The 14,361-nt window shown below is 48.7% G+C and overlaps 1 protein-coding gene across 2 annotated transcripts in view; it reads right to left on the bottom strand.

Moving 5' to 3' along the window:
• PUM3 (pumilio RNA binding family member 3) overlaps positions 1-14,361 on the bottom strand; it is a 211,189-nt gene that overhangs the window by 108,814 nt on the left and 88,014 nt on the right. For both annotated transcript variants that reach the window (XM_078675717.1, XM_078675718.1), the window contains one exon: positions 12,918-13,021. In XM_078675717.1, coding sequence (XP_078531843.1) covers positions 12,918-13,021 — 104 coding nt within the window. The remainder of the gene's footprint in view (positions 1-12,917; positions 13,022-14,361) is intronic.

Genomic DNA, 14,361 nt, shown 5'->3' with positions numbered 1-14,361 from the left:
TTACGCCAAAGATGACTCATCCAGCAGCTGCTCTGTCTCCAAAGCCTGGGAGGACTGCAAGCACTTTAAGAAGCAACCAGGATCTGATCTCCCATGGCGTTACGGAGCTACTCCCCTGCACCCACCCCAGAAAAACCGCGAGAACTCTGGTTCTCCAAAAACCCTGACACCGGAATGCATCCCCGCATCAGAGTCACAGTGGGCCAAAGGTGCCCGTGAGATCCCGAGACCCTCCAGAATTGAACCCCAGCTTGGGTTTGCCCGCACTGGAATTCCAATGGCCGCCTGCAGCCTCTTGGTGTAGGTCCCCTCTACCACAAGCGTCTCCTGAAGTGAAAACCAGATGCCTCAAAAGAAAATGCTCCAGACTCTGGCTAGGAAGCCAGTTAGGCTGAACCAGAGGGTGGGCTCAGGTTTTGCGATGCTCTGGGATTTTGGGATCCCTTTGGTCTATTTCTCGGAGGCCCAGGGACGACATGTGCAGAGGTGTCTTTAGGTTTTTCCTTAAGGAGCAGTCGCAGTAGAGGGGGCCTACATGCAGAGGCTGCAGGTGACGTTGGGTCCCGTCCAGGAGGGGTATAGCCACAATGGACTCTAGCTCTGTAGCCCTGGAGAACCTTGCTGGTACCGTTGGCTCAGTTCAACTCGGGCCTTAGGTGACGTGTGCAGTGGTTGCTTCCGGTGTCAGGTTTTGTCAGTTCCAGAGGCCTCAGGGTCTTCTTTTTTGTATTCTCTCCTGAACAGGTCAGGTCTACTGTTCATGGAAAACCTTTAGTTTTTTTCGAAGGCAGGCAGTCCTCACAGGTTTTAGAGTCACAGCTGCAGGACAAGTCAATTTGGCGCAGTGTTTGTTGAGGGCTGAAGACTGGCCAGCGGGGCTGGGAACAAGTCAGCCAGATTAGTATTCCAAAAGTGGTGGCTTATGTGAAGCTCGCCAGCACAGGAGGCTAATCAGCAGGTCATCCATGTAGAAGGGGGTGTTACACCCTCGTTTTGACCACCTGAGAGCGAAAGGCTCTCCCCCCCTAGGAGGTCAGAAACTTCTCTCAGGTGGCAGACTGGCAGAATCCAGTCAGCAAGCACCTTAGATGCTGGTAGGTTTCAGGTTCTGAGTTCATGTTTTGATACATCCAACACTGGCATCAGTGTGGGTTGATCAAGACAAGATGTTTGGCACCCACCGTCCCCATTTTCAGTGAAGCCATCACATAGCTGGAGAACACGTTTTCACCGGAGTCCAGTACATAATTTGAGATGGCTTCCATGGTCACTTGTCAGGCCTCGAAAAATCCACTCGTCGATTCACAATAGCGTGTGAGATTTTATCAGGTCAAGCTATTTTCAGCATTCACTCTTCTGTGCTGGCGAGTTACCTTAAGCTAAAAGGAACAGGTGTTCTGTTCATTCGCAAGGTAAATGACCAATAAAGACTCCTTTAAATCTTGTTTTCGTCTTGACAGACATTTGCTGTCTGTTCAAGGGCAGAGGTTAAATGTCAGTTTGTCTTTTTACTGTTGCTAATCTGTTTCTGGAAAATGTTGTTTAGATTTCTCTTATTATAATTAGTGCCTTTTGTTAAGTGAGTTATCTGACATTAATTGTGAAACAAAAATCTGGAAAATGTCAGGTTTTTTTCTAATACATTTAAACAGCTTGTAAATGAATAGTACAAGTATTTTCAAAATACATCCGGAATCATGAAAGAACTTTTTTTGCAATTCAGAAGTGTGATGCAAACAAAGATTTACATAGGAGTAAAACAAACCAAAACACTTTACTTGGTGATGTGCAAATATCTGCAGAAACTCGAATTCCAGACATTGTGCACTATATAGTTTTAAAACCACATGTCAGTGGGAAATTATGGAGTAATTTCAATGCAAAAACCACTGATTTCAAATGACCGTCTGCTGCTACTTTATGCTTTTGTTATGTATTTATGAAAAGTGACCGTTTTTAAACATGATTTGAGAAACATTCCTGCCCCCGCACGACTAAGAAAGTAATGAACTGAGGCAAGTCTGCGGTCATGTCTCTCTTATATGTAGCTAGATTTGTATTATATATGGTACAAATGTTTAGTCTATTAAACCAAACCAGAGTTTTCTGTACAGCAGACATGCTGAACTTGCGTATTTGAAGGTGCTCTCATAAGTTATAAAGAAGAAAATGGCGTTTCAGTGAATTAAAATACTTGCACAGGATCACATAATTTGAAACCAGTTTATGGATCACGAGCATTATAATGAGGTTGATTAGATTATTTACGTCACTAGACCTGCAGGTCTAGTAACATTTTAAGGATTTTTCGAGGCCTGCTTGTACTGGCAGTAATAGGAATGAAGACTGAAGGGACACATCTTCTCAGCAAGATCTTGTCTCACATATGATATTAAGCACCCTGCTTTAGGGCTTTCAGGCCTGCTGTAGAGGTGACTTACAAATAACATATGCAGTGGTAGGGGACATGGCACAGAGATGTGTGACATGTGTTTTAACTTTTGTCTGCACAAAGATATGCAGCCTGCAATGGCATTCATTCATGTGTTTCCTGAGGGTCCCTTAGGGTGGCACAATTTGTGCTGCAGCACTTAGGAACCCCCTTTAGTACCACGGGCCCTAGGTACCAGGGTACCATTTACAAGGGACACAGAGGGTGCTTAAGTTTTTGCCAATTGGGGGACAATTGCACCGTTTTGGTAAAGAGTTCTGGCACTTGGGAACTGGTTAGCAGGAACCCACTGCTCTTTGTCGAAATCACCTCATGCACTGGGCAAAAAACCGTGTCAAAAGGGGGCACTTTCCTATACAGTGTCACACCCTCTTCCCGGACAGGCTTTTGTTCTGAGCCTCCTGACAGCAGAGGCTCTCACCGTAGGAGGTCAGAACAGTGTCTTGGGTGGTAGGCTGGCAGAGACCAGTCAGCAGCTACACCAGAGGCTGGTAGGTTTTCACGGGAAAAGTCTCTCAAAGGTGCCCTCTGGGTGCATGTATTGATAAATCCAACACTAGAATCAGTGTGGGTTTATTAATGGGAGATGTCTGATACCAAACATCCCCATCTTCAGCGAAGTCATCATGTAGGTGGGGAACACGTTTTCTCCATTGTCCAGTACGGGTTTTAAAATGGCTTCCCTGGTCACTTGTACTGGCAGTAACGAATAGTTTTCTTACCTGTCGGTGTAGTTTTGCAGCTTGAAGATCTTTCTGGATTCACTATGCTGTGCATTATTCCGCGGTCTTGTGGTTGGGTCCGGATTCGTAGTCTTTTCTTTTTTTTTTTTTTTTTCTTAGCCCAGGTGGGCGTCGGCGTCACACCCCCTTGGGTGTATTTCCGGTGACGTCGGCATGCTTCCTGCGGAAGCTCCCACTCTTGGGCGCCATCTTCGGGTTCTTTTTTTCCGTGTTTCTTTCGTTTCCGAAGTAATGGCAATGTTCTAATTAGTTGGTATTTTACCGCTTTGTACTTTTTAATATCCTTTCTTTTGTTAACCACCTCTTCTCTCTCCAGCCTCATCTTTCTGGCGGAGGTGGGTGGGTTCGCTAGTGAATCCAGAAAGATCTTCAAGCTGCAAAACTACACCGACAGGTAAGAAAACTATTCGTTTTGCAGCGTGAATCTTTCTGGATTCACTATGCTGTGCATAGATTTTGTAGCGGTTTCTCATTTCTGTGGCGGTTGGGTGGAAGATGAGCGTTGGGTATTGAATATGTGCTGTAGCACCTTCTGTCCAACTTGAGCTTCCTTGTTCATCTGTATGTCCACACAGTAGTGCTTCGTGAACGTGTGCACCGAAGCCCATGTTGCCGCCAGGCATATGTCTTGTATGGGTGTGTTAGCCAGGAAGGCTATTGTAGCGCCCTTTTTCCTAGTGGAGTGGGCACGTGTCCCCTCTGCTAGCTCTTGTCCTGCCCGCTTGTGGCAGAGTTGGATTGTCTGTGCGATCCATCGTGCAATGGTCTTTTTGGTTACTGCTTTTCCCATGTAACTGTTGGCGAATGACACAAAGAACTGTTTTGTCTTCCTGTGTCCCTTCGTCCTTTCGATGTAGTGCATGACTGCCCTTCTGGCGTCCAGGGTGTGCAGAGCTCGCTCTGCCGCAGTTGTTGGTTTTTGGAAAAAACTCGGTATCTGTATAGACTGGTTCATGTGAAATTTAGATACCACCTTCGGCATGAAGTTTGGGTCAGTCCTCATCACAACCCTGTCATTGTGTATTTGTATGTAGGGTTCTTGTAGCGTCAGAGCCTGAAGCTCGCTTACTCTGCGTAGGGACGTTATTGCAACCAGGAAAGCTGTTTTCATAGTTAGCATCTTTAAGGACGCCTTGTGGAGCGGTTCAAAGGGCTCTTTCATGAGTTCCGTTAGGACTATGTTCAAGTTCCATGCCGGTGGCGGCACCCGCTTGGGCGGTGCGATCCTTTTCGCCCCTTCTAGGAATCTCTTCACCACCTGTGCCGTGAAGAAACTCCTGCAAGTTTCACCCCTTGTGTAGGCGACTATCGCTGCTAAGTGAACCCTCAGGGAGGATTAGCTAAGGTTCTTCTCTAGCAAGTGCGTCAGGTACTTTAGCACTGTGGAATCCTTCTTCATTTTATTGTGAAGTCTTTCTTGTCTACACCATATTGTGAACCTCTTCCATTATGCCACATAGCACTTCCGAGTGCTAGGCCTTCTTGCCTCCCGCAGGACCTTCAGTGTACTTTCTGGCAATCTTAAATGTGCGAACTCTATGTCCTCAGGAGCCACGCTACTAGGCTCATGCTCTCTGGCTCTGGGTGTAGCACCTCTCCGTTCTGCATGGAGAGTAAGTCTTTTCGCCTGCTGAATCTGTGGTGTGCACACTGTGTCATCTCCATGATCTGCGAGTACCATGTCTGCCTCGCCCACTGTGGTGCGACCAGTATCAGTGTCATGTTGCTCGCTCTGCACTTGCTCAGTACTCTGTGCATCAGTGGTATCGGGGGAAAGGCGTAAGCAAATGTCCTTGACCAGTCTATCCATAGGGCATTCCCTAGTGACCCTTCCTCGGGCTGCCTGGATGCGAAGTTTCGGCATTTTGCATTCTGGCGTGTGGCAAACAGGTCCACCGATGGAGTTCCCCATCTGTCGAATAGGCGCCTTGTCTCCTGAGCATTGAGCTCCCACTCGTGGGATGCCGATGTCTGCCTGCTGAGCCAATCTGCTTGTATGTTGTCCTTCCCTGGCAGGTGTATGGCCAGTAGGTCTATCTTGAGAGGGATGGCCCATCTCCATATCTCCTGCGCTAGCGTTGAAAGCGGGGCCGACTGGGTGCCCCCCTGCTTGTTGATGTAGAACATCGCAGTGGTGTCTGTTTGTATCAGCACCTTGTGCTTGTACAGTCTTGTTTGGAAGGCTTTCAGTGCAAGGAAGATCGTCTTCAATTCTAAGTAATTGATGTGCTTTGTGGCATCCGTCGGTGTCCACAGTCCCCTCACCATGAGCTCCTCCATGTGAGCGCCCCATCCCTTCAGGGATGCGTCTGTGGTGATGGTCACTGTTGGCGTTGGGGGCGTTAGAGGCTTTCCCTTTGCTATGTTCTCCATGGTCCACCATGTCATCTCCTTCTGCACTGCGTGCGTTACAACCACTAGATCCTCCCAACTGCCTGTAGCTTGTGACCATTGCTCCTGTAGCCATTCTTGAATGGGTCTCATGTGGAGTCGTACATTCGGTACCAAGTGGATGCACGATGCCATCATCCCCATGATCTTGCTCGCAGTCCTCACTGTCCGAGCTTGTCCCTTCCGGTAGAGGCGAGTTTCCTTCACCAGCGCCCTCGCCCTCTTCTCGCTGGGGAACACCTTGCCCTGTAAGGTGTTGATCTGTGCTCCCAGGAAGATCTTCACTTGTTCCGGCTCCATTGATGATTTCTTCCAATGGATGGAGAACCCCAGGTTTATGAGCGTGCTGGTCACTGTATGTGCGTGCAGCTTGCATTTCTGGTATGAGTTTGCTTTCACCAGCCAGTCGTCCAGGTAAGGGTATACGTGTATTACCTGCCTTCTTAGGTGCGCTGCGACTGCTGCGAGGCACTTTGTGAAAACTCTTGGTGCCGATTTTAGACCGAAGGCCAGTGTCGTGAACTGGTAGTGGCTTTCTCCGACGGTGAACCTGAGCATGTGCTTGTGCTTTCTGTTCATTGGGATGTGCAGGTATGCGTCTTTGAGGTCTATAGTGACCATGAAGTCCCCGATCTGCAACTGTGGGAGCACCTCTTGCAGGGAGGTCATTTTGAATTTTTGCGTTCTTATGAATTTGTTCACGAACCGTAAATCGAGAATGGGTCTCATTGTCTCGTCTACTTTTGGTACCAGGAAGTACGTGGAGTATACTCCTGTGTTTCTTTCCTTGAAGGGTACCCGTTCTATGGCCTGCTTCTGCAGGAGTTCTTTTGCTTCTTCCTGAAGGCACTGCAGCTGCTTGCTTGCTAGTGGCTTTCTTTTTGGTTTTCTGCTTGTTGGCCTCGCCTCCAACTCTATGCAGTATCCGAATTGGATAATGTTGAGGATCCATTTGTCTGATGTGATTTCTCTCCACTCTTGGAGGTGGAATCTTAATCTTCCTCCCACTGGTGTCCTGTGGTCGTAGGTGTCTAGTTTGTCTTGACCCATCTGTACGTGCTGCCCCCTGGGGTCTTTTTTGCGGGCGGGCACACGGAGTTTTTTGAAGTCACTTGGAGGTGGGCTGCTGGCCCCCTCTTCTATTTTGTCCCCGTCCATTTCTCCCTCGAAAGGACTGGCCTCTTTGTTGGTACTGCCAGGGCTGCTTCTGATGACCCTGCTGACTCTGCGAGTCTGCCTGGTGCGTTTGCTGGAAAGCCTGGTGTGATGTACCTGGCTGGTTTCCGCCTCTCCCGCCGGGCCTCCGTGACGGGGTGCCCCTCTTGTTCCCTCTGAACTGCAATGCTCCCATGGATCTTGCTGTTTTGTTATCCTTCTTCAGTTGGCTGAGCTGTTCATCCACTGTTGGTCCGAAAAGCGTGCTGCCGTTGAACGGTGTGTTCAGGATACTGTGTTGCACTTCCGGTTTGAAACCGGATATTCTGAGCCAGGCGTGCCTTCTTTCCGTGACGCCCATCATCATGAGCCTGCTGGCGGTGTCTGCCCCATCCAGGGCCGTCTTAAGGCAAGAATTTGCCGCATTCTTTCCCTCTTCAACCAGCTTTTCGGCTTTCTGCCTGGCATCCTGGGGCAAGTCCTTCACCAACTGCCCTAGTCCCTCCATGATTTGGTACATGTGCGTGTTTATCAGGGCGTTGGAATTAGCCATGCGCCAGTGGGTCGCGGCATTCCGTTCGATCCTTCTGCCCACCAGATCCATCCTTTTGCTCTCCTTATCCGGTGGTGGCCCCGAGGTAGTGGGTACGTTAGCCCTCCTCCTTGCTGTGGCCGTGATAATGGAGTCTGCGGAGACCGTGCCCTGAATGTAGGCCGGGTCCTTTGTGGCATGCTTGTACTTCTTCTCAGTTCTGGGAGTTACTGCCTTGCATGTTGCGGGCTCCCTGAAAGCTTCCTTCCCCTGAGCCAAGACGCTCTCGAGCATTGGAAGGAACTGGCTCCTCGTTTGTGTTGGGAGCAATGTTTCTAGAAGGAAGTCTGCTTTCTGCTTCTCTTCGTCGAGCTTGAGCTTGAAAGCTGCTGCGGCAGATTGTATCACCGAGTTGTAGGCCCCGATGTCGTCCGGCGGCGAGGGCCTCGAGGGGTAGGTGTCGACCACCTCCTCCGGGCTGTCGGTGTCGACATCGATGTAATCTACCTCCTGAAGGTCCGAGGGTGCCGACTCTGTGTCTGTCCTGCCCTCCTCCTCCTCCCAATAGTTGTAACTATCGTAGGGGTTCTCGAACTCCTCCTGGTCGTCGATCACCTCGACGTCCTGGTCTTGTTCCTCGGTGACTTCGGCGATCTCCTCTTCCTCCTCGACCGGCTCCATCACCGGTGGCTTGGTCTTGTGAGGGATCGTGAAGGCTTTCATCTTTGTGTCGAAATCTTTCTTCCGCTGCATGATGTTCTCCATTTCTGCCTCGAGGCGCCTTCTCTTCTTTTCCATCTCGGCCGCGTGTTCCGCGTCGGATGGGTCGGCCGCTCTCTTCGGCGGAAGGTTCGTCGCCGTGCCTCTCGGAGTCGAAGTTTTCGACGTCGAACCAGATTTCGGTTCTCTGGTCGTCGTCGTCAGTTTTGGGTCTTTCTCCCTCGGCGTCGATCGATCCCTTTCGGGGACGATTTTCGACGTTTTGTGCTGATCAGCAGCTCTCGGCGCCGGGGACTCCTTCTCGGAGGATCCGCTGGGCCTGGGAGTAGTCGCGGACGCCGCCTTTTTTGGCGTCGGCGCTTTCGGGGTCTTGCCCTCGATCTTTCTAGACTCAGAGTCTCTCGGGTTCTTGGGGGCCGAAGAGTCTCCTACCTTGTCAGAAGTCTTCGTGTAATCGGTCTCTACGACCGTGTAGCTGTCGTCTTCGGCGGCAGCGTTGTCTTCTTCCTCGGAGGACATCCCCAGCTCGTAGAGTGACGGAGTCGGGGCCTTCCCCTGCAGGGCGGCGTGTGCTACCCTCTGCCTCTCTCTCACACGAAGGGTCTTCGGGGTGAAGGCGGAACAGGCGTTGCAGTCTCCGCTTTCGTGGTCCACCGGTAGGCAAAGGTTGCATACCGGGTGCTGGTCCTTCTGCGCGTACTTGTGGTGGCAGTTACGGCAGAACTTGAACGGCGTGTTGTCCATCCTCGAGCGTCCAGGGCCTCTCTGGTCGCGTGTTCGTCGACGGTCGTCGAAGATCTCGATGGAAAACGCCTTATCCTTGCTGGTTTCTCGTCGATGAAGTCCCCTGGAGTCTTCAGATGACTTCTCCTCGTCTTTTCTGTATTTTCTTTCTTCTTTCTCCAAAAATGTCTGGAGCCCAAACGGGAACGATCCAGACCCGACCGCGGAAAAAAAGAATCTGAAGATGGCGCCCAAGAGTGGGAGCTTCCGCAGGAAGCATGCCGACGTCACCGGAAATACACCCAAGGGGGTGTGACGCCGACGCCCACCTGGGCTAAGAAAAAAAAATAAAAAAATAAAAAGAAAAGACTACGAATCCGGACCCAACCACAAGACCGCGGAATAATGCACAGCATAGTGAATCCAGAAAGATTCACGCTGCAAAATAAGACTGACCAGCACAGGGGCATATCTGCTCATGCAAGTAATATTTAGCACCCTGCCTTAGGCCTGCTGTAGGGGTGACCTACAAATATGACATGCATTGGTAGGGGACATGGCACACAGAGATGTATGACATGTCGTGTTTTTACTCTTGTCTGCACCAAGACACAGCCTGAAATGGCAACCTTGCATGTGCTTGGCGAATGGTCCCTTATGGGGGTATAATTTGTGCTGATGGTCCTAGGTACCAGGGGTACCATTTGCTAGGGACTTTACAGGGGGTGCTAAAGGTTTAGCCAATTGGGGGAAACAATTGTACAGTTTTGGGAAAGAGCACTGGCACAGGGGACCGGGTTAGCAGGAACTCAGTGCACTTCCAGTCGAAAATCATTTGGTTACCAGGCAAAAGGTGGGGTACCATGTCAAAAAGGGGAACTTTCCTACAGAACACACTACTAAAAAAGTGCATCATGGAATTGTTAAAGCAAGTCCTGTCCACTAGTAAGAAATACCTGGACTCAACACAATATACCTCTTTTTGGTATAGTATATAAAGAGCGAGCCAGCTTCCACCAACAGGTAGTAGCCAATGGGCTACTTATGTTTCGAGTATCTACACCCTCTATAGGACCACTTCCTGTGGGAAGTGGGCATAACCCTGGCTAAGAAAGCCTAATTCTGTCAAAACTATGATGGTGGAATTCTAAAATTTGTGTTCACATGAGGTAGCCCAGCTTAGGGGTGGGACTAGTCTGAGGAAGCTTGCTCTGTATATGGTATACTCACTAGGTGGTTATACCTTGCGCAGAGTACAGGGGTTCCCGAGAAGTGTACAGGGCTCAATGTAAAACCCAAAGTGCTATATTAGTGGTAGTGAGGGCGAGCAGTCTTAGGACTAACACTAAGGAGTGTAATACATTTATTGCACAACAAGATCAATAACGGACACACTACTCAAAAAGGAAATCCACATCAATTTTAGAAAAAATTTACTTTGTTTGTATTTTATTTTAAGACCAAGATCTTAGCAAAACGTTTTTAAATAAAAAGACATTTCACTTTCAAAAGTCAACACTTAAAATATTTTTGAAGCAGTTCAACGTTATCCTATGGGCAAAACAATAATATGGTTTAACAGGTAAGTAACACACTTACAAATCCAGTCTTCAGGCCCAAAAGCCAGTAAGGAGCAAGGGTCAGGTGAGTACCAAAACTGCACCACCACCAGCGGCACAGGGCCAGCCGGGTGCAGAGGTCAGAGTTCGGTCCAATACTTTTCAATGAAGACTGAGGGTGCCTGGAGCCACACTACTTGCATGTAAGTGTATCGATTGCAGGGGCCAAGCTTTGGGGGTTAGCACAGAAAGAGGGCCACAAGTCAGCACCAAACATACAACACCAGAGGCACAGGAGTGGCCAGGTGCCGGGTGGAAAATCAGCATCGGGCACCCAGTGCTTTTTAATGGAGTTTCTTTTTATGACAAACGGTCATAAAAAGAAACGACACCAAGGGAGATTGGAGTAGTTTATTCTGGAAACGACACCAAGGGAGATTGGAGTCTTTTTCAAAGGCAGCAGTCCTCCCAGGGCTTGAAGAGGTCGCTGGCTGCAAGACCGGTCTGCAGATTCACAGAAGCGGGAGACAGTCCGGTAGGGCTGAGGCAAACGCAGTCTTCTTCAGTCTTCTCTGAAGGGGTGTCTTCTTCCTTCTTAGGTTGTCGCAGATCTAGTTTACAGTTCTGGGGGAGCCCCCTAAATACTAAATTTCGGGGCATTTTAGGGGAGTAGCAGGTAGGGCCAATGGGCACCTTAGCTGGGGGGATTACACCCTCAAGTATGCCACCCTCTTCTGGGAGGGGGCATAGACCTAGCCCTGACAGGAAGGGGAGGTGTACACCAGGGGCTGCCATGTGCTGCTAGCAGCAGAGGCTGGGGAGAGGGGGGTGCATTACAAAGGCAGTAGGCCTTTGAAGCTTCCCCTTCGAGCACTTCCCATCCTGGGGGAGGCCCAGGATGTTCATTGTTTCTGGTCCCAGAGAGCAGGGGCTCTCCATCCAAGGGCCCAGAAACATGTCTGGTGGTGCCTGGTTGCTTACAGCCAGTCAGAGACCACACCAGGATTGGCAGGTTCTCAGGGGGAACCTCTGAGGTGCCCTCTGAGTACAAGGTACAATAAATCTCACACTGGCATCAGTGTGGATTTAGTGAAAGGAGTAGTTTGGTACCAAAGCTATCATAGTGCTGTGGAACTTGAGTTATCGAGTTTCCAGCCCATGTTCTCTCTATGGCTTCACTGGCACCTACATATCTGCAGTCACCGGTGTATAGTGCACCCTGCCTTAGGGCTTTGAGGCCTGCTAGAGGGGTGACTTATCTATACCTTCAGGTAGCGCTGGCTGGCATGGCACCCAGGCAGGGTATCATGTAGACTTTGTCGTTTTCTACCCGACAGGGGCATGTAAGCTGCAAGGACAGTGGGATGGTCACAGTGAGGTGCGGGGGGGGCCGGGGGGGGGGGAGGGGGACATTCTTCAACTCCCAGGTCCTAGGTACTTAGGGTACCATTTACTAGGGAAATACAGAGGGCGTAAGTACCAATTGTGGCTACGTTTTGGGGAAGCAGCACTGGCACAGGGGACCTTGTCAGCAGGGACCCTGTGCAGTACAAATGAAACCACAACAAAACCAGGCAAAAAGGGTGGTCTAACCAGGGCAAAAAAGGCACTTTCTAATATAGGAAACACACCTGCTGACTAGCTTATTATCCCGCCTGTCCTGGTGGCAAAAGAGGCAGGCAGTGGCATTTACCCTGTCTGGGGGAGCCTTGGGTTACATATTAAAGGAGTTTGAAGCCTCCTGCCTTGATATACTGATCACTTAGCCATCCTGCTTGGCGGCGGCGACAACACCTCTAGCTAGAGCAGGCACGGTTCTTGCCCTCAGAGAGCGCATACTCACACCTGCAGGGGGTCAGAAACCGGTCTGTGCTGAAAGACTGGTCTCCACCAGTTAGCCAACACACTAGTAGTCGGTAGGTTTTTAGGGGGACCTCTAAGGTGCCCTCTGGGTGCATGTATTAATACACCCATCACTGGAATCAGTGTGGGTTTATTATTAGGAGATGTTTGATACCAAACATACCTAGTTTCAGTGAAGCCAACGTGTAGCTGGGGAACTCGTTTTTACCAGTGTACAGCACATGCACTTAAAATGGATTTCCTGTTAACGTGCAATATCTAAGAATCGACTTAGACATCACAGGGGCAAATCTGCTCATGGAGATATGTCCACACATGAAGTATTATGCACCCTGCCTTAAGGGTGTAAGACCTGCAATAGGAGTGATTTACCTATACCTCATGCAGTGTCTGCATGTGTGCCATGTCGAGTCTTCACTCTTATCTGCACCATGGCACGCAGCCAGAATTGGCAGTTTGCCTGCTGGTGCTTAGGGGTCCCTTACGGCGGCACATTACATGCTGCAGCCATTAGGGACCCTCTTTAGCCTCCTTGCCGAGGTACCAAGGGAATCATTTACTATGGACTTACAGGTGGATGCTAAAGGTATTGGCAATTGGGCGAAAAATTGTACAGTTTTTAGGAAAGAGATCTGGCACTGGGGACCTAGATAGCAGGTACCCAGTGCACTTCTGTCAAAATTGCATCAGATACCACATAAAATTTGGGGGATGACCATGTCAAAAAGGGGCACTTTGACAATTATCCAATCAAAAAATAGAGAAATGAACATTCTTACTTCTGAGCCATGGGTGTAAGAATCTGCTTCATTTCGTCTAGAATAAGATCTTTCTTCTCAGGCTGTGCTTCTAATACTTTGTCCAGGGATGGGTTGATGGCCGACTGGGAGGAAAAAAAGGCTACAAGAATTAATTTTGCAATATAAAGAACATCATTTAACAGAACAACAGGTAGTAGTGCAGATTTAATAGGCACTCGTAAACGTAACAGATTAGGCTTTAATGTGGAAGCACTGCCATGCCATGTCATGAGTGATGCAATATGTGAAGTCATAAGCAGTGCATAGCGGGGGAATAACTTCTAGTTAGCTCAAGTAACTATAACTGCTGAATATCCCTGGTTTATTTTTTACGAGTGAAATCTGAGCCTAACTAAAGCACCCTGTAACCTTTCTCAGTGAAAATAATTATATATTCACTTAAAAACCCAAAAGGTTACAGGGACATAATAATTAGGTAATAAAATGTTAAAAACATTAGAAATTCACAAAAAAAACAAAGGTTACAGGGACGTTATAGTTAGGCTGACATTTCACTCGTACAAAACCACTGAAATTCAGCAGTTATAGTTACTTGAACTAACTAAAACGTACATCCCCGCAATGCACTACTTAGGACCTCACACATTACATCACTCATGACCTAGTCAGTGACATCTCTGATATATGTATACACACACACACACACAAACACACCCAAATTATGTAGCCTTGTATTAATCCTAATGCTCCAAAATGTTTTATTCAATCTTTATTCTCGCTCTGCCAGGACGCATTTCTGCCGACTAAAGCGGCCTTGATCAGACACAATTGCAGCGTCATTTTGTTCCCCTTAAGTAACGTGCACGTAATTAACAAAACTGAAATAATACTGTAGCAGCATGTATGGCAACAACTTAATTTCAACTACCACATTAATTATTTTTATCAATTGTCAAAATACATTGCTAAACATTCCACTTAGCATTCACGTATAAAGCGCAGCAAATCACACAGTGCGAGTCGCAAGCTATCGAGAGGTAATCTGTTGATTCGAACAGGCAGGTCTTGAGTTCTCTCCTGAATTGCTTGAGCGATGAGATTGCCCTGAGGAGCAGGTGAAGGTTGTTCCAAGCTTTGGCCGCCAGATGTGAGGAAAAGCATTCTCCGCTGTTTGCTCGACAAATCCGGGGGGTGTCTGCGAGGAAGACAGAGGTGGATCTTAGGTGTCTGAACAATTGGTGGAAGATCATGCGTTTGCTGACGTATGCTGGTCCTTCATTGTGTTGAGCTTTGTATATGTGAGATAACATCTTGAACTGGATCGGAGCCAGTGTAGCTTCTTATGGTGGGGAGTGATGGGGGTCCGTCAGGGGAGGGCGAGGAAAAGTCTTGCCGCTGAGTTTTGTAGTTTCTTTAGCCTCTTCTGGAGGTGTGCAGTGATTCCTACATAGAGAGTGTTCCA

Source organism: Lissotriton helveticus, chromosome 2_1 (assembly GCF_964261635.1).
Source record: "Lissotriton helveticus chromosome 2_1, aLisHel1.1, whole genome shotgun sequence".
In the NCBI taxonomy this organism is placed as follows: Eukaryota; Metazoa; Chordata; class Amphibia; order Caudata; family Salamandridae; genus Lissotriton; species Lissotriton helveticus.
The sequence above is the reverse complement of the archived record's forward strand: the minus strand, read 5'-3'. Positions and strand labels throughout refer to the sequence as shown.